At 43.8% G+C, this 20,863-nt stretch overlaps 1 protein-coding gene across 1 annotated transcript in view; it reads left to right on the top strand.

The window, feature by feature from the left end:
- LOC122802518 (lysozyme g-like) overlaps positions 1–20,863 on the top strand; it is a 229,263-nt gene that overhangs the window by 130,142 nt on the left and 78,258 nt on the right. Inside the window, exon 4 of the mRNA XM_044072171.1 lies at positions 14,454–14,589. Within this exon, the coding sequence (XP_043928106.1) occupies positions 14,454–14,589 (136 nt within the window). The remainder of the gene's footprint in view (positions 1–14,453; positions 14,590–20,863) is intronic.

Here is a 20,863-nt window from a genome sequence, read left to right as displayed (position 1 = left end):
AGAGACAAAGTAAGAAAGGAAGGGGGTAGAAGAGTAAATGCTAAGTATGTTTGTGTCACACAACTTACCAGTACAGGGTTTCAATCCCCTGCCTGACTATGTATTGCCATTACATTTGTATGCAGCTATTGCATGTGCCACAGCGCTAAAATGCTTGAGAGCTTTCCAAACGTATATTTGAAGGTGAGTGACATCAGCAACAGTGATAAAGGAGGGATAAGGCAGGAGTAGCACATGTGCCTGTCCACAAAAACAGGTGTCAGGAACAACACAGCCACACTCTCTCAGGGACTCACACACATTATCACAGTTGGCAGGGTCAGAATTACAATTCCTAACTAGTTTGCTACACTACAGTATTACTCAGGTATCACATGCACCACAGAGGTTATCAGGCTGATATATGGACAAAGGATATGTCAGGGTGACTGACATCAGAAGTCATGCTTCAGTAGGGCAATGGGAGGTGTAGTGAGTGTGAATGGCTTCCAAATCATTAATCTTCACACACACACACACATGCACACACACACACACACACACACACACACACACACACACACACACACACACACACACACACACACACACACACACACAAACACAGGTGTTCCAGTACTGACATGCATGGGTTCATTGCTTCACAGGTGTGTAGTGGTTAACTGTGCCAGAAGACTATGCAAGGATAGGCAAAGGGTACACCTTGGCATCAGGCCACATGACAATGGTCTGCAGTGTGGCTCAGGGGTGTAGTTTCTAGATTGGCCCACCCAGGTGGGTATTGTATTTACCATTCACTCATCTGGGCTACTATTGTGGGTCGCCAGTGCTGTGCAATGCTTGCCATGTATGTGTTCTATATTCCATAACATGGACGGTGTCTGAGATGTGCACATGTCCCACATGCATGTTGTGTGATATGTGGACATGTACCTGGGATGTCTGGGGCATGTTGTGTGGACAGATTATCATCTGATATGGCATTCCTGACCTCATGTGGTGAGAACTGGCAATGGAACTCAGGTTGATCCTGCACTTACATTGACAGCATGATATGGGTATTCACTTCGGTTAGTGGCATCTGTCCATACAGAGCATGTATATAAGGCATGGTATTTCCTTTGTGGATTACATTTGCTGACTCTACAGTTGTTGCAGGTGTCCAGTGGGGAACATAGCAAAAGACTTCTGTATGCAATGATTTGCCTATTGTAGGGATGGAACAGGGTGCCATGTCCACTGTAGTTCACTGCAATCACACCGTGGTTACTATCTGTGGGCAATATGCAGGGAACTACCAACATAGTGGTTGTTGCCTAGCCAAGTGTGTTTGTGTATGAGACATGGGTGGAGAGTGTTCTCTGGGTAATACAAGGGTTACCTATATATGTTTTCTGAATCCGTAATGTCACAAGTAGGGGTATGGATTGTCTACACCAGTCTCTCTGCTGTTTGACATCTGTTGTCCTTGCAAGGTGGACATTGTGACATATAATAGGTTCTCCATATAATAAATTTGCAAAACCCACTCCACAATGAGTCCTGTTATTACAGAATCACACATACTGCCACACAGGATACTGATGACAAACACACCTACACACACACACACACACACACACACACACACACACACACACACACACACACACACACACACACACACACATGGAGTTTCACAGTTGCCATGTCTGGGATTATAACTCTTACCTAACTAGGACATTACACTACAGCCTTACACAGTTACAACATGTGCCATGGAGCTTCCAGGGCTACTTCTTCCCCAAAGGTGTATTTCAAAGTGAATGACATCAGCAGGCTTGCCAAAGTAGGGCAATGGAAAGTGATTTGACTGTGAGTGGCCTCAAAAGCAATGATCCCTACACAGACAAACACACACAGAGTTTCACAGTTGTCATGTCTAGGATTAGAACTCCTACCTAACTAGTACATCACAGTACAGCATTACACAGTTATAGCATGTGCAGATGAGCTTATAGGGCTACTCCTTCACCAGAGGTGTATTTCAAGGTGAATGACATCAGCAGGCTTGCCAAAGTAGGGCAATGGAAATTGTAGTGACTGTGAATGGCCTCAAAAGCATTGATCCCTACACAGACAGGCAGACAAACACACACACACACACACACACACACACACACACACACACACACACACACACACACACACACACATACACACACACACACACATACACACACGCACACACACACGCACACACACAGTCTTTATGTCTGGGATTAGAACTCCTATCTAAGTAGTACATCACACTATAGCATCACACAGTTATAGCACACGCCATGGAGCTTACAGGGCTACTCCTTCCCCAAAGGTGTATTTCAAGGTGAATGACATCAGCAGGCTTGCCAAAGCTGGGCAATGGAAAGTGTAGTTCATAGGTTTATAGGTTCATAGGTTGATACTAGGCTATCAGCCCTAGAGCCGATACAAGCATAGCTATAACAATTCCCTGGCTATTTATTCCCACAATATTTACTTCCCTGGACCCCTGTCGAGCAGGGCGACTGATGTTATCCCCGGGGTGTATTTCCTATCTCGCATCCAATCGTCAAGGTTCCTTTTGAAGAGGGCCAAAGAGGCGCTCTGCTTGACATGTATGGGAAGTCTATTCCAGAGTCTGGGGAGTCTCTGTGTCAGGAACCCATCCCTCCAGCATGTTTTGTTCATTGTGATGACAAGGTTTAGATCCCGGGAGCATGTGGCTCTGAGGGATTGGGATTTTTTTAAGTGTAGCATGTCTAACAGCTCTGGATTTGACATGGCCTTGTACGTTAAGCAGAGATCGCCTCTGAGTAGATGATATGCGACAGGGTATAGCTGGATTATTTTTAGATGGTCAGCATAGGGCATCTGCTTTAGGCCTGTAATTCTTTAAATCTTTTAGTGAGGTATTTCTGCAGCCTCTTTAGTTGTTACAGATGTCTTGAGAGGTACATACCAAACAGGGTGTTGTATTTTATAATGAGTCTACTGAGAGATGAGTACAGTGGGACATTGACCTCCTTTTTTCTGGATAAAAATCCCTTAGTGATAAGGTGTGCCACATAGAAGGATTTCCTGACTGTTGTGGCGATGTGTGTATCAAAGGTGAGACCACTGTTCACTTGTGTCCCTAAGTCTCTTATCACACTTTTGGTGTTTAGTGTACTGCCACCTATGTGGTAATTCATGGGTATATGTTTCTTCCCAAAGGGGATAACTATACATTTCTTGGCATTGAGCTTGAGCCCATGGCTCTGGCACCAAGCATCTGTTTCTGTACGGCCCTTTTGTAGAATATCCACATCATTTGGGGAGTCAGTAATGGTTCCCAGTTTGCAGTCATCTGCGAACTTTGTTAGCTAGAGTCCCATAGTGTTGGCCTGTACTTCAGAGAAGTAGATGCCAAATAAGAGAGGTCCCAGGACTGAACCCTGAGGTACTCCACTTGATCACTTGTCTGGAGCTGTATTTGGAGTCGGCTACTTTTACACTGTGGGTTCTGTCAGTAAGCCAGTTGGCAACCCATCGAGTGACATAGGGTTTAATGCCCAGCTTAGTATGTTTATCTATGATTCCAAATTGGGTGATGGTGTAGAAAGCCTTGGCAAGGTCTGCATAGACTGTGTGGACTGTCTTACCCTCACCCACATCTCTGGAGACTGATTCGAAGACATCAACCAGGTTTAGGAGACAAAATCAGTCCTTCACGACTCCAAACTGGGTGGGGTTCAGTATTTGAAGGTTGCCAATGTCTTTGTTTATAAGTTCCATGATAATACATTCCATAGCCTTGCAGATTAGGCTCATCAGACTGATGGGGTGGTAGTTTCCAGGATCCAAGGTGGCTCCCCCCCTTGTGGAGTGGGATAATTGTAGCTGTGCACCACTGAGGTGAGGTTATGATTAAATATGGCACTTAGGTGAGGTGCCAGATCATTTTGTAGTTCATGTAGTACACAGCCCGGGATGTTGTCTGGTCCCATGGAAGCTGTATTCTTAGCTTTGGAGAGTGTGTTTTTTATCTGTGTGGTCATTATTACTGGAATTTGGCAATCTTTTGGTATTGAGATGAACCCTTTAGAGGGTGAGAGGGGGTGAAGTTGGCATTGAATCAATCTGCCAGAATATTGGCAATATCCTTGGGACCAGTATATTTAATGCCATTCTGTTGTAGCTCAGAGCAGATCTGAGCATTACCATTTAGATTTCTGACATAGCTATAGAATGGCTTATGGTTGTCTTTGGAATCTTTGGCTATATTATTTTTGTAACTAGCTTTGGAGGATTTTATGAGGGATCTTAGCTTCTTACTGAGACTGGTAAGGGAGTTATTTGCATCCTTGGATTTCCTCTTTTCTGCAACAGTTTTTTCCTTTTGTTGTAAAGATTGTTTATGGCAGGGGACCACCAGATTGGCTTCCTTGTTTTGGAGGAGAGTGTCTTGGTTCTATTTGGGATGGCATGATTTATGCACGAGTGGATGTGCTCATACAGTACCTTTGTGTAAGATTCAGCAGTTGAACTTTCAGTTCCCGTCTGCATGGGTGTCATGAAGTTTGTCACTTCTGACTTGAGTTGCATGAAGTTGGCTTTGGAGAAGTTATTTACAGAGGATTCCTTACTGGGGGGTGAGGAAGGGATGTGGATGTCAAGGGTGAATAGTTTATGGTCAGACCTAACCTATTAGGGGGTGACCATAGGTGTGGAGCATCAATATTTCATGTTGGTAATGACCAGATCTAGGATATTGGAGTTCTTGCTGGGACTATGGATTAGTTGATCCAGGGCATAGGAATTTATGAATTCCAAGATCTGTTGGGCAAAGGTGTTAGTACATGAGTAGTTTTCCCAGTTAATGGCAGGGTAGTTGAAATCAACCAGTATTAGGGTGTTTGGTTGTAGCTTAATATTTTCCAGTATGTTTAGAAAGGTGTAGTGAGAATCTTGGGGCATGGTGGGGGATCTATAGCAAGCTAAATTTTGAATTTCAGTCTTACCTAGTGTTAGTTGCACCTAGAAAATTTCAGACCCATTGTGTTGGGCAACTAGCTTGGTGGTGTGAGTATCCTTGGTGAATATGGACACTCCTCCACCTTTAGTGTTTCGGTCCTGGTTTGGTGGCCAAAATGTATGGCAAGAGTTGTAGCCTGGTATTGCAGGGGTGCACTCTTGAGCCTTGAATCAGGTCTCTGTTACTGCACAGATTTCGATGTTCTCCATTTTTAGGAGTGACTAGTGACTGTGAATGACCACAAAAGCATTGATCCCTACACACACACAGTCTCACAGTTGCCATGTTGGGGATTCGAACTCCTACCTAACTAGTACATCACACTATAGCATTACGCAGTTATAACACATGCCACAGAGGTTATAGGGCTACTCCTTCCCCAAAGGTGTATTTCAAGGTGAATGACATCGACAGGCTTGCCAAAGTAGGGCAATGGAAAGTGTAGTTACTGTGAATGGCCTCACAATCCTTGATCCCTAAACAGAGAAACAAACACACACACAGAGTTTCACAGTTGCCATGTCGGGGATTAGAACTCTTACCTACCTAGTACATCACACTATAGCATTACACAGTTATAGCATGTGCCATGGAGCTTATAGGGCTACTCTTTCACCAAAGGTGTATTTCAAGGTGAATGACATCAGCAGGCTTGCCAAAGTGGGGCAATGGAGAGTATAGTGACTGTAAATGGCCACAAAAGCATTGATCCCTACACACACACACACACACACACACACACACACACACACACACACACACACACACACACACACACACACACAAAACCAAACACACACAGTCTCACAATTGCCATGTCTGGGATTAGAACTCCTACCTAACTAGTAGTACATCACACTATAGCATTATACAGTTTAGCACGCACCACAGAGTTTATAGGTTCATAGATTAGGTTCATAGATCATAGATATGAAACTATGAACCTATAGCATTACGCAGTTTAGCACACACCACGGAGTTTATAGGGCTGCTCCTTCCCCAAAGGTGTATTTCAAGGTGAATGACATCAGCAGGCTTGCCAACATTGGACAATGGGGAGTGCAATGTGTGTGAATAGGCCATAAACCACTCATCTGGAAGCAGACACACAACACTCAGTCACACACACTAGTTTACCTACTATCTAGTACCCAGCATGGCTTTTGTCCTGCACATAGCACAACAACTGCCCTACTAACCTTTACCAACAAAGTTAACCAAATTAGAAATAACTCCCTATTTGTATCAGCCTTATTCCTAGACCTGTCAAAAGCCTTTGATATGGTCAACCACAACAGTCCTTTTCTCCCTAAACATTAATATCACAACTCTTAACTGGTTCCAACACTACCTAGCGGATAGGCAACAAGCCATTCGATGGCAACAAACTCTCTCTCACACCCTCCCAGTCATAATCAGGGTCCCACAAGGCTCCATTCTTAGACCTCTCCTATTCTCACAGATGACCTACACACTGTTACCCCCAAAGCCAGCCTAATTCAATATGCTGACGACTCAACCCTGTACTGTGCAGCCCCTTCCCTAACAACCCTCCAAAACCTTACCCAAGACACTTTCCTCTCAGTGGAAAACTGGCCAACCAACTCACACCTGATACTTAATCCGAACAAAACTAACCTCCTAATCTTTTATCCCACTAGAACTGAAACCCCCCAATCTTCAACATTTACTCTAAAAATAATATGATTATCACTCCTACTACCCACACCAAACTACTGGGGATAGTAATAGACAACAATCTAAAATTTGACCTCCATATAGAGAAAACCATCAAAAAAGTCCACAAGAAACTAGGCCTCCTGTACAGGAATGCCCAATTTTTAACACCTTCTACAAGAATCACCATGGCTAGAACTCACCTACTATCTACACTCCTATACGCATCCCCTATCCTCATCAACCTACGTAAATCAAGCCTTAATAAATTAGAGGCCTGCTATAATAAAATATCCAAATTTGCCAGAAAATCACCGTACAGATCACATCACTTCCAATCCCTAAAACAGCTCAGTTGGCTCGAACTTCCACATCTCCTACACTTTAACCAACTAAGACTAACCCACCGAATTATTCACCATCCAAACAAAACTCCACCCCTCAGCCATCTAATCCAGCCTTTCTTGGCTCCTTGACCCCTCCGCTCTGATAATAAATACTTACTACAATTTTCTAGAGCAAAGAAGTCAGCTGGAGAAGGCCTTTTCTCCAACTATACTGCTAAACTATGGAACACTCTACCAACTGCTCTTGCCTCAAGTTCCTCTTCAAAACAATTCAAATCACGCCTGAAATCTCACCTGTCAAAATCCTGGCTCTGCCCCTGCCTTCCCCCAGGCTAAACATCAGTTAAACTCCAATCTAACTTTCATTACCTTTGTACAACTCAGCATGATTGCTCTCTAAGCTAACATCTAACAGTGTACCTCCACAAAAGGAATAATGTACTATCTCAGTATGTATTATATATTGTAAATACTACATGTGTGCTTATATCTATACTGTAAACTCAACAAAAACTCCTATTGATATAATTCATATTCAATTACTTATTCACTGGTTAATTTTCAATTAATAATTTTCTGAATTGCTATTTTATGTATAAGTCAATGTATATACCAGAGTATATTAGACTGTTTTGTTGATTTTGTAATTATCATTGTATAACTTGGAGCTTTTCTCCCCAGGCCTCCACTGAAAATGGGCACTTGCCCAGCTGGACCTTCCCAGTAAACAAATGTAAAATAAAAATAAAATAAAATACATTTAACAGGAACGTGTATAGAACTGCTAGATGAATAATGACTTGTATAGTCATGTAACACAGTTATCACAAGCACCACAGACACTATAGTGCTGAGGGATACCAGAAGAAAATGTCTACAGTGATTGACATTTGCACATCATGTGGTTTTATACAATTGGATGTGTGCTGGGTGGGACAGGCCTCATGGTGGGAGGCTCTTTGCCGCTGTTTGTCACTGTCTTCCACACATCTATGTATGTGTAGGTTTGGCCTATTATAGTGTGTTGCCCTTGGATATATGTGTGTATTCCTATCCGATGTGTGTGCAAAGCATGACTGGTGTGCAATGTGGAGTGTGTTCACAAACATCTGTGACTGTCAGATATGTATAGTCCACTTTTGTTGCCAGACATGGGCTTCATTTCTGTAAGTGTGGGAGCATGCCCAGTATGACCTTCTGTATTGAATGTGTGAATCCATTCCAGGTATGTTGTACTCCAGTGCAGGCTTTTGTGGTCTACACCTACAGCTAACAACTGTTTCTGCAGGATATCTGTAGGTCAGTTGACACTATGGGGTCACAATGGGCAAAGGATAATAGGTTCATAGGTTCATAGATTAGTACTAAGCTAACTGCCCATGCGAGCCATTTTAAGCCTAGCCAATTATCCCTTGTGAGATTCAAACCCTGCACCTTGTGTTTGTAAGGCAAACACCTTAACCATTAGGCCACCCTCCCAACTACTGTAAGTTGGCTACTGTAAGTAATTGTGTATGTGCTGCTTCTGCTACATGGTTTTGGTGTTAGCAGAGATATTCAGACATATGTACCATTTTACACTGTGATGTTTTATGTCATCAACTACTGTCAGGTATACATATTTGCTTGCAGTAAATTCCTGGGGAACAAAGGGTGAATGAAGCTGTGTCCAGTATTGTGGTCTGCAGCCTACATATTCTTGCACAATCATGTCATTCTGGAGGGGGAGCTGCAGACACTTGCTGATGGGTCTGTGTAAATGGTTCAGCACCTTGGTACAGTGGTGGCTGAGGATCCCATGATCATACATCCATCGACGTGACAGTATGGCCGTATCCTGCTGTGGCCATACCTCATAGCTGTACAGATTCACACAGGTTACCCAGAGGCAGGGCTCATATTTCTGGTAATTTCCCCTTCACATTGTGGTTTATGAGCAGGTCTGTAGCCACCCATTCCTGTCTTTGCAGGCAGGGATAGAATGTGCACACAGCTGAGTTTCAGACTTCACACACTCCATGGCGTCCATGCTTCTACCCCCGCCCTCTGTTATTCTATCCTCTTCTGAACATTATGCAAATGTTATCTGATAAGTATCCCTATAGTTATCACTTCATCCCAGCAGTATTTAGTGGTTGTCCCACAGTTCATGCAGTAGGACACGGTGGACATGCTACTGGGATTTGTTGACATGGTCTTGCATTTTGGTTCTGTGGACTGTGTTATGTTGTTATTTGGGAGTCCATGAGATAACATACATTGGCAGTACGGGTGGGAAACAGGCCTTTTACAGAGGACTGTTGAGCATTTGGTAGTGATGCAGGCCATCTGTGGCAGGCCGGTGCATTGTGTCACTCCTACAGTCCCAGACTGCAAGCCACTATATTCACCTGGGGTGAGAGGGTAGGTGTGCAAGGTGTTAATGTCAATAGTTTCTGTCCTTACTGATCCATTGGTGTGGATGCTGCAGGGTGCTGCTTACAGCTAGGGACACACCTGCATGGGACACCTCTTCAGCATGCTGCATTCTGTGTTGATTTCTCATACAGAGGAGGGGGTCATATTGTACTCATTCCCAACAGCAGGGATAAGACCTGTGAGGTACCTGTGGCTGATGGTGGAGCAGGCTGGGTGCATGTGTGCTATGGACGCTACTTGCAGCTGACTCACAGATATATGTGGGGCATTTCACTTATGCTGGCTTGTGCAGAGACTTCAGCAGTTTCTCATTACATCATACTTGTGACTTTTGTGGTCTGCCAGTGTTTGGCCAGACAACATCAGTATTCCATATTACAAAGCCAACTTATGTGCTGCTAACCTGTATGCACAATTCCAAAGGTGTGTCCATTTGACAGTAACATTTTATACACTCTCTGTCTAAGGGACTTCCACCTGTGCCCTGTTTGTATGTCTGGGACCATATTCATGCCATCTTTCAGATGGTGACAGATATTACATCTGAACAATTAGTATGGGTTACTGCTGAAATGTGTCTTGCTGGGATGCATTGTTTTTGGCACTACAGTTGTGTGAATTTGGCCCTGTCATCAGCAGTACTGGCCACTGGCCACCAGGACACAACCCACCATGCCTACATGCTGACCACTTTCACACAGTATACAACACACACCAACCTAACACACACAGCCCTGCATATTGTACACGTGCTACAATTTATTCTGCTACTCTGTCCAGCTCAGGTAATCTGTGCTCCGGTTATTATACCTACACATACATGTTACTACATTTCTACATAGGATTGTGGGGGGGGGGGCACTCCTGACAACTGTACACTTTTGCTATGACTGTACTGGTATTTCAGGTACTCCATTTCATTCTGTATTCTGACCTAACATGCAGACTAGAGGCATATCAGTGTACTGCAGTTCTTAGGTTTTATTGACCTACATTTCAGTTTCAGACTTCTTACCCTTGAGAACTAACATCCCACTGCCTGACTTGTTGTAGTCTGTCTGTGTAGGTCTGGAAGGAGGCTATTCTCCATAGCCATCAATCAGAGGCCTTAGCACAGCCCTCTACCCCTGTCCTGCTGGCTGAGACTGTTGTTGGGTATGTGAGCCCCACTGACATGCATGTGTGTGTCCTATGGACACACATTTGGCCCACCACATGTCCTGCAATGGGTTTTGTCACCTTGTCTAGTACTGCCTACTATGTTGACACCAGTATTTGCTAAGGATTTCATGCTGTCGATATAGGTGTCTACTATCTGCTGGCATCCCATTCAGCCACCCAATTCCTTAACATGCTCACATCCATACCATAGATGCAGGTAGCAGAACATTCTGCTCCATTCAGCAATTTATAGTGAGCGTTACTTACCTTGCGGCTGTGCCAGTAGTGAGGATGGTGCTGGAGGGCTGACTATGTTGGATGGACATAGTACACTCCCTTTACATGGTTAAGCACAGGTAGTGTCAAGTTTGGCATCCCTTTTACTGTATGTGTGAGTCAGAGTGAGGTGTCATTCCCTGGGTTTCTACTGTGTCAGTGTATGTGCTATGTGCAGCCTCTTTGCCAAGGCCTTGGCATACTGGGCATGCCTCCTTTTGCCTACTGGGGCAGGCTCAGGTTGTTCCTCCTCCGAGTCACTCTGTGCCTGTGCAGGCCTTGGCAATGGTGGGGGGCTGTGTGGCCCTGCCCTATGCTGTTCCTGCTGCAGCTGTTTCCGCAGGGTCATATTGTGTAGCATGGCACATACAATGACAATTTGGGTACATATAGCTGGGGAGCACTGCAAGGCTCCACTGGATATGTCCAGGCACTGGAACCGTGACTTGAGCATCCCAAACACACACTCTATTATGATTCTGGTCTGTGCGTGTGCCTCATTATGAAGTTCTTGCTCAGGTGTGTGTGCATTTCTGATGGGTGTCATCAGCCACAGATCCAGTGCATGACCAGCATCCCCCACTAGATGGCCATATGGGATGTCCCCATTGGCAAATTTCTGGTACAGCTGAGTCATATGCCAGATGTGGGAGTCGTGATCACTTCCAGGGCTGCCAGCACACACATTCATTATAATGCCCTGGGAATCACACATGACCTGGCAGTTGATGGAGTGGAAGCCCTTGCGGTTTTTGTAGACTCTACCCTGCTCACTGGGTGGTGCTTTGACATGTATGTTCGTGCAGTCTATAGCACCCACTACCTCAGTGTATTCTGCTATTTGGTGGAAGAGACACATATTGCTGGTCAACACCTCACGGGTGTTGAGGAAATGTATGTGCTCACTGGCATGTGCTGACATGGCATCCAAGAACTGGTGGAGTACCTTGGGTGTTGATGCCTGTACAATTCCCATGATATCCCCAGCTGGCCTTTGGAAGGTACTTGTGGCTAGTATTCTTAAGCCTACACATATCTTGGTATCCACTGGGATGGGTTCCCCTCTGTTGGTTCTGTGTGTGAGGCGTGGCCATCACAACTCAACAATTTGCTGTAGGATGTCCCTGTCCACCCTATAGTGGTCCACTATCTCCAGCTCATGTAGCCCCTGGTAGGTTACCCTGGGTCTGTACACTCTTTTCCTTCTCCTCACTGTGGGTTGGTCATCAGCATTCTCATCCTCACCACCCTCAGCCTCTTCCACATATTGATGTATGAGAGCAAATGCAGCCCCTATCATTTTGTTGCTTTTGTTAGGTAAAATTTCCCCATTTGTGTACACCGGTAGTGTAGAGTTTGTGGGAAAAACCAGAGGGAAAGGTGTTTGCATAGTTTATAGTACTGTGCTGGGCTGGGCTGCTGCCTGTGTAATTGACTTATTCTGATACATTTCACCTGCCAGCTATGCTAGTTCTTCTTGATTATCTTCCTACTGCTGTTTTCCCTTCCCATTGCCTTTCTGTTTAAGCCCCGAGGCACGCCGCACAAACACAGTGCTCAGATAGGATCTATATCACTTCGACAAAATGGCAAAAGTTCGAACACCATATGTTCGAACTTCTAACCTCGAACTGCAAAATCATCGAAGGCTTAGAACAGTGATTTTTTTTCCCAGGGAAAAAAACGCTGTTCCAAGAAACACATACACAACACAAGCACACCAAAAAACAGCAATCCACACACATACACTTAAAATCCTACATCTAACCTTACACTAAACTGTACATACACTACTATCTATCCACTTACCTTAACCCAAACCCTAACCCTAAGGTCCGTCACTATTGCACACCCACCTCACCCACGCCCTAACCCCAACTCACCTAACCCGTGCCCTAACCCTAACATCCGCACAATCGCACACTTACCTGAACCTGACCCGTAACTTTCCACCACAGTGCTGAAAATAGTGAAGCCACAGAAATGGCCCACCGAATTCTTTACCTGGGAAAGAATTCAGTGTTCTGTGGCTTCACGATTATCAGTTTTTGAACTTCACAGTTTGAACATATGGCGTTCGAACTGCTGAATTTTCGGCGAACTGATAGGAACCCCTCAGAGATGCATGGAGCTGCTATTTCCTGGTTTACTTTTTTTTTTTTTTTTTTTTTTTTTTAAATGTGGTGCACACCCATTTAGGCAATGTAAAGTGTGCTTGGCAGCTTCAGACACACCCCCTTCCTTAGCTCTGCTAAGCTAAGGGCAATCCCGAGCCACAGACCTCCAATAAGCTTACAGTATGCCTGATACATCCTTCTGTGATGTCAGCTAGCTCTTAGGCTTGCACCATGGTCTTCCTGCACCTACACGGTTGGATGCAGGCTAGCCATGAGGGGAAATCTGTGATTCAGTATCATTTCCCTCATTTGCATAGCATTGCCTGCTAATGCCTAGTTACAAGTCCCACACTGAGCCTACCCCCCCTAGCAACCACTATTCACTGGCCTTGTTGTCTTCTGCCTGCCATTGACTATAATGGCAAAATTGTGATTTTGCAGAGAAAGCTTTTTTCAGGGTTTGTCTTTTATTTTCCGGCCGATCCCATTTGTGCACCGGTGCCCTATGCTTAAATGGGCAAAATCAGCCAAAAAAAATAAAAGTTATTTATTTATTTTTTGCAATGGTTTTGGCCATATATTTGTCCATTGTCATGCTTTCCACATTATATAATCCCTTTATTTGGAGCTGTCATGGCTCCATTTTGTAGTTTGCAGAAATGTACTCGGTTACTAACCGAGTACATTTCTGCAGGTTACACTAATCCTGCATGGATGGCTGCCAGCTTCCTGGATCACTACTTCACCTCAATTGCATGGTTTTCACCTGCAAATGGGGTAATTAACTTACAGGAGCTGTGTCTGTGCAGGAATAGTGCAGGAGCGTTCATGCACTTCCCGGGAGCTTGTTCCTGGATCTCTCGGTGGCCATATTGCCACCAGCAGCTCCTGCACTATTCCTGCATGCTGTGCAGAGCTTGCTGAATCCTGTAGCCTGTGTACTTTAATATTTCTGTATTAGTTGGTTTTTTTTTGCAATAATTGCAAAAAGATCTCCATTTTGTTACTTAAAGAGAAAAATGATGCTACAGGTTTCCAGATGATCTCACACTGGAAGAGTAGATATGAAGTGAGGAATTTAGGAAGGAGCAAGGGAGAAGACAGTGGAATATTTCATTTTTTTTAAAGTTATATACAAATTGTTTGTCAAGGGAGTTTATAAATGTATGATATTTGGGAATAAGGAATCCCTGCATCTCTGTATAGGGGAAGAGTATAGGTTGAGGGTGGAAAGCCACAAAGGTGCAGTTAGCAGAAAGAATGCAAGCTGTTTACAAAAACACACACAAACACACAAATTTTGGTCTCCTGAGTATCTGGTACCTTAAGAAATGTATGGCGCATGAAATTACCAATTTATAATGTCAAATGTTAAGCAACTTTTTGTAATAAAAGATATGCCAATTTTATACATTTCTAAAGGCTGGCAAACAAAATGATCTAGTCGAACCACGGGACAGTGAAGATCACCTTGATAAGGCAACAAAAGTTCTCACTGGAAGGATTCATGAAATAAAGAAGAAATTTCCCTCTTGGACAGCAAAGCAACAACTAAATGGTAAGGTGTAGTATACATTTGTTGTAATATTACTACCACCGAAGTATTTCCTTTTACAACAATAACTAACTGGTAAGCTGTAGTATATATTTGTTGAAATATTACTACCGCCAATGTATAACATTTTACAATAAATGGTAAGCTCTAGTATATATTTGTTGTAATATTACTACTGCCAAAGTATTTCCTTTTACAACAACAACTAAATGGTAAGCTGTAGTATATATTTGTTGTAATATTACTACCACCAAAGTATTTCCTTTTATAACAATAACTAAATGGTAAGCTGTAGTATATATTTATTGTAATATTACCACCGCAAAAGTATTTCCTTTTACAACCATAACTAAATGGTAAGCCATTGAATATATTCGTTGTAATATTACTACCACCAAAATATTTCCTTTTACAACACTAACTAAATGGTAAGCTGTAGTATATATTTGTTGTAATATTTCTACCACCAAAGTATTTCCTTTTACAGCAATAACTAAATGGTAAGCTATAGTATATATTTGTTGTAATATTACTACTGCCAAAGTATTTCCTTTTATAACTTTTAGTTATGTACTCACCATAACTTTAGATGTTTGGGATCCATCTCGCCTACATTCAGTACTGATGGGCTCGGAGCTGATCCTCGGCTCCGACTCGGCACGCTATGCTATAGAGCGAAGCCTCTTATTGGCTGAGCTATTCTTTATCCCAGGATGCACCACCACTAATCCCCCAGATCTTGTTTGTCCGCATTCATGCACACACACATAACTTGTTTATATAACATTGCCAGATGTTTCAAGATGAAACAATAGAATTCAGACCATCCGATCTCTTCTGATCTCCAAGGCAGGGGGATGGAGGGTGGGTTATTGGGAATGTAGGTGAGATGGATCCCAAACATCTAAAGTTATGGTGAGTACATAACTAAAAGATGTTATGTGATCCTATCTCGCCTACATTCAGTACTGATGGGACAGCGTCCCTAGCACCTAACTCCTGGGTGGCTCACTGGAAAACACTCCTGAGCACTGTGGAACCAAATGAAGCTCGCCCCCGAGATGCCACATCCAATTTGTAGTGGGATATGAAAGTGTGCAGGGAAGACCACGTAGCTGCAGCACAAATGTCACTAATGGCAAGCTTAGAATGAAATGCTATTGAAGTAGCCATAGCCCTTGTAGAGTGAGCTTTGACAGAGGTCGTAAGCTCTTTATTAGAAGAGGAATAAGCTTGACTAATACAGTCCCTGATCCATTTGGCAATAGTGACCTTTGTGACGGCTTTGCCCAATTTATTATCCGAAAAGGATACAAACAATTGATCTGTTTTCCTTGTTTGTTTGGTCCTGTCTAAATAAAAACGCAATTGCCTGTGGACATCCAATGTGTGGAATATGTATTCCGCTTTGTTAGAGTACTTTGGAAAGAAAACTGGAAGTTCTAAAGACTGTTGTAGGCAAAAACTGGAACAAACTTTAGGGACAAAGGATGGATTAGGTCTGAGAGATACTCTATTTGTGTGAAAAACCAGGTACGGTGGTTTTACAGATAGAGCTTGAAGCTCTGAAACCCTTCTGGCAGAAGTAATCGCAACCAGAAAAGCAGTTTTCCAAGATAGAAATTTCAAATCACATGTTGCTGCCGGTTCGAAGGGGGAGGAGGTTAACTCATTCACTCCAGAGCAGCTCAGGAAAAGCTGCCTGCTGAATTCCACCATAGGAACAACAGAGCAGCCTGAGCTCATTTTCAGAAAATCCATTTGTAATACTATACAGAAAACAAATGCTCATAACTCTTTAACTATAAGAGCTACACTAAAAGTGTAAACGCGAAAGTTGTTCAGCAGACACTGACCTTTCCAACAGTGTAAATGTTGATAGTGCATATCAAAGTCATAATGAAATATTTGGCAAGGAATGCTGAAAGCAAAGCACAATATCTTGGTCTATGTACCATGCAGACCCATACAATTTGAATTTAATTTGTTAGTATGAATGTCAGCTTTAAAATGATACTTTAACCATAACTGTGTGACACTCCTTTCATGAGATATTCACAGAAATATGATTAGTATATTATTTCTCATAATTGATAAATAAACAAAGCATAATATCTCATCACCTGTAACAGACAGAGCCTACATATCAGTGTAGAAGCTGTGCATCTGAATGTCAGCTTCAAAATGACGCATCATTTGTGTGATTACCATGCTCCCTCGCAAAGATATGGGCATAATAATGAGAAGTATTGTAAATGTATAATTTTCATATTTGTACAAGACTAAACAAACTGTAATATCTGTACGTGTGTACAGTGCCTAGACACAGTTCTCTTACCATGTTGTAAGGAGTAACACTGTCTTCAAAATGATGCATTACTTCACACAATGTGGTGCTCCCTTGCAAAGTTATTTACCAAAATATGAAAAAATCATAATTTCCATAACCTAAGTCAGAAACAAACTTTGATATCTGCCTATGAGTACAACATACAGGTACCATTCTTTTACCATGTTAGAACTATAAATAATCTTTTCAAAATGAGGTATTACTTAGCACATTCAGATGCTCCCTTGCAAAGTTATTTACCAAAATATGAAAAAATTATAATTTCCATAACCATAAGTCTCAAACAAACTTTGATATCTGCACATGTGTCAAACATACTGGCACAATTCTTTTACCATATTAGAACCAGCAATACTGTCTTCAAAATGAGATATTACTTGGCACATTCAGATGCTCCCTTGCAAAGTTATTTACCAAAATATGAAAAAAATCATAATTTCCATAACCATAAGTCTCAAACAAACTTTGATTTCTGCACATGTGTCAAACATACTGGCACAATTCTTTTACCATATTAGAACCAGCAATACTGTCTTCAAAATGAGATATTACTTGGCACATTCAGATGCTCCCTTGCAAAGTTATTTACCAAAATATGAAAAAAATCATAATTTCCATAACCATAAGTCTCAAACAAACTTTGATTTCTGCACATGTGTCAAACATACTGGCGCAATTCTTTTACCATATTAGAACCAGCAATACTGTCTTCAAAATGAGATATTACTTGGCACATTCAGATGCTCCCTTGCAAAGTTATTTACCAAAATATGAAAAAAAAACATAATTTCCATAACCATAAGTCTCAAACAAACTTTGATTTCTGCACATGTGTCATACATACTGGCACAATTCTTCTACCATATTAGAACCAGCAATACTGTCTTCAAAATGAGATATTACTTGGCACATTCAGATGCTCCCTTGCAAAGTTATTTACCAAAATATGAAAAAAATCATAATTTCCATAACAGTTATTTGCCAAGCTCAGAGAAATAAATTTTACATAACACATTTCATAATAGTGTTTTACTTACTATACTGGTCCAGCTTGGTCATGGGTGTTTTCCATTCTTCTCACAATCATGCAGGGCTCTCCTCACGCCATTGTGGAGGTTGGTCAAGAAGAATCCAATGCCCTCCTCAGTTAGGTGAATGCCATCCCTTCTGAACCAGTGAACATCTTCCCTTCCAGTCTTACCTTATCTGAAATAAAGCATGGGTGGACACTGACAAGGGTGCACAGCCAGGGCATGTAAAGAGAAAAAGCAGGGTAAGGACCGCTCCCACTAATATGCCAAGGACAGGCATGGGGCTCCAGATGTTGGTTATCTGTAGTGTCCCATAGCTGTGCCGGCTGCCCACTCAGACTGCTGATACCACTATGGTCTCATGACCTCCTTCAGTGGCAGCAGTCTGCCTTACCTCTGCCTTTTCTCTTTACATGTGCCCATTCAGCAATGGACCTAAGGGGTGAGGGACTGAAGTAACTCACTAATTGCTGTCCTGACCTACCGGAAGGAAGGAGACTGAGGGAGAGCTACTTCAAGGCAACATGTCAAAAGACCAAGACTGAACCAGGCTGTGTCTTTTGCATGTTTTGCAGTACATCACAGTGGCACACCCAAGCCCATGCTTACCGAGGACAGCAGCACTATGGGACTGTGCTGTAGAGTCTCCAGGTTCCCTAGTGCCATCCCGGTGGATCACAAGATCCACGCTGGCTGGGTATGCCCCCTGTGATGCACCCAGCAACACAATATTCGGCGATGGGACAACGTAAGGTTTTTGGCTGCTCCCTTTCCAGTGACTCCCAGAACAGCAGAAGACAGTCTTACCTTATCTGAAATAAAGCATGGGTGGACACTGACAAGGGTGCACAGCCAGGGCACATGTAAAGAGAAAAAGCAGGGTAAGGACCGCCGCTCCACTAATATGCCAAGGACAGGCATGGGGCTCCAGATGTTGGTTATCTGTAGTGTCCCATAGCTGTGCCAGCTGCCCACTCAAACTGCTGATACCACTATGGTCTCATGACCTCCTTCAGTGGCAGCAGTCTGCCTTACCTCTGCCTTTTCTCTTTACATGTGCCCATTCAGCAATGGACCTAAGGGGTGAGGGACTGAAGTAACTCACTAATTGCTGTCCTGACCTACCGGAAGGGAAGGAGACTGAGGGGAGAGCTACTTCAAGGCAACATGTCAAAAGACCAAGACTGAACCAGGCTGTGTCTTTTTGCATGTTTTTGCAGTACATCACAGTGGCACACCCAAGCCCATGCTTACCGAGGACAGCAGCACTATGGGACTGTGCTGTAGAGTCTCCAGGTTCCCTAGTGCCATCCCGGTGGATCACAAGATCCACGCTGGCTGGGTATGCCCCTGTGATGCACCCAGCAACACAATATTCGGCGATGGGACAACGTAAGGTTTTTGGCTGCTCCCTTTCCAGTGACTCCCAGAACAGCAGAAGACAGTCTTACCTTATCTGAAATAAAGCATGGGTGGACACTGACAAGGGTGCACAGCCAGGGCACATGTAAAGAGAAAAAGCAGGGTAAGGACCGCCGCTCCACTAATATGCCAAGGACAGGCATGGGGCTCCAGATGTTGGTTATCTGTAGTGTCCCATAGCTGTGCCGGCTGCCCACTCAGACTGCTGATACCACTATGGTCTCATGACCTCCTTCAGTGGCAGCAGTCTGCCTTACCTCTGCCTTTTCTCTTTACATGTGCCCATTCAGCAATGGACCTAAGGGGTGAGGGACTGAAGTAACTCACTAATTGCTGTCCTGACCTACCGGAAGGGAAGGAGACTGAGGGAGAGCTACTTCAAGGCAACATGTCAAAAGACCAAGACTGAACCAGGCTGTGTCTTTTGCATGTTTTGCAGTACATCACAGTGGCACACCCAAGCCCATGCTTACCGAGGACAGCAGCACTATGGGACTGTGCTGTAGAGTCTCCAGGTTCCCTAGTGCCATCCCGGTGGATCACAAGATCCACGCTGGCTGGTATGCCCCTGTGATGCACCCAGCAACACAATATTCGGCGATGGGACAACGTAGGTTTTGGCTGCTCCTTTCCAGTGACTCCCAGAACAGCAGAAGACAGTCTTACCTTATCTGAAATAAAGCATGGGTGGCCACTGACAAGGGTGCACAGCCAGCGCACATGTAAAGAGAAAAAGCAGGGTAAGGACCGCCGCTCCACTAATATGCCAAGGACAGGCATGGGGCTCCAGATGTTGGTTATCTGTAGTGTCCCATAGCTGTGCCGGCTGCCCACTCAGACTGCTGATACCACTATGTTCTCATGACCTCCTTCAGTGGCAGCAGTCTGCCTTACCTCTGCCTTTTCTCTTTACATGTGCCCATTCAGCAATGGACCTAAGGGGTGAGGGACTGAAGTAACTCACTAATTGCTGTCCTGACCTACCGGAAGGGAAGGAGACTGAGGGAGAGCTACTTCAAGGCAACATGTCAAAAGACCAAGACTGAACCAGGCTGTGTCTTTTGCATGTTTTGCAGTACATCACAGTGGCACACCCAAGCCCATGCTTACCGAGGACAGCAGCACTATGGGACTGTGCTGTAGAGTCTCCAGGTTCCCTAGTGCCATCCCGGTGGATCACAAGATCCACGCTGGCTGGGTATGCCCCCTGTGATGCACCCAGCAACACAATATTCGGCGATGGGACAACGTAAGGTTTTGGCTGCTCCTTTCCAGTGACTCCCACAACAGCAGAAGACAGTCTTACCTTATCTGAAATAAAGCATGGGTGGACACTGACAAGGGTGCACAGCCAGGCACATGTAAAGAGAAAAGCAGGGTAAGGACCGCTCCACTAATATGCCAAGGACAGGCATGGGGCTCCAGATGTTGGTTATCTGTAGTGTCCCATAGCTGTGCCGGCTGCCCACTCAGA

Source organism: Protopterus annectens, chromosome 5.part0 (genome assembly GCF_019279795.1).
Source record: "Protopterus annectens isolate FY-2018-M chromosome 5.part0, PAN1.0, whole genome shotgun sequence".
NCBI lineage: Eukaryota > Metazoa > Chordata > Ceratodontiformes > Protopteridae > Protopterus > Protopterus annectens.
This window is presented reverse-complemented; position numbering and strand designations above follow the sequence as displayed.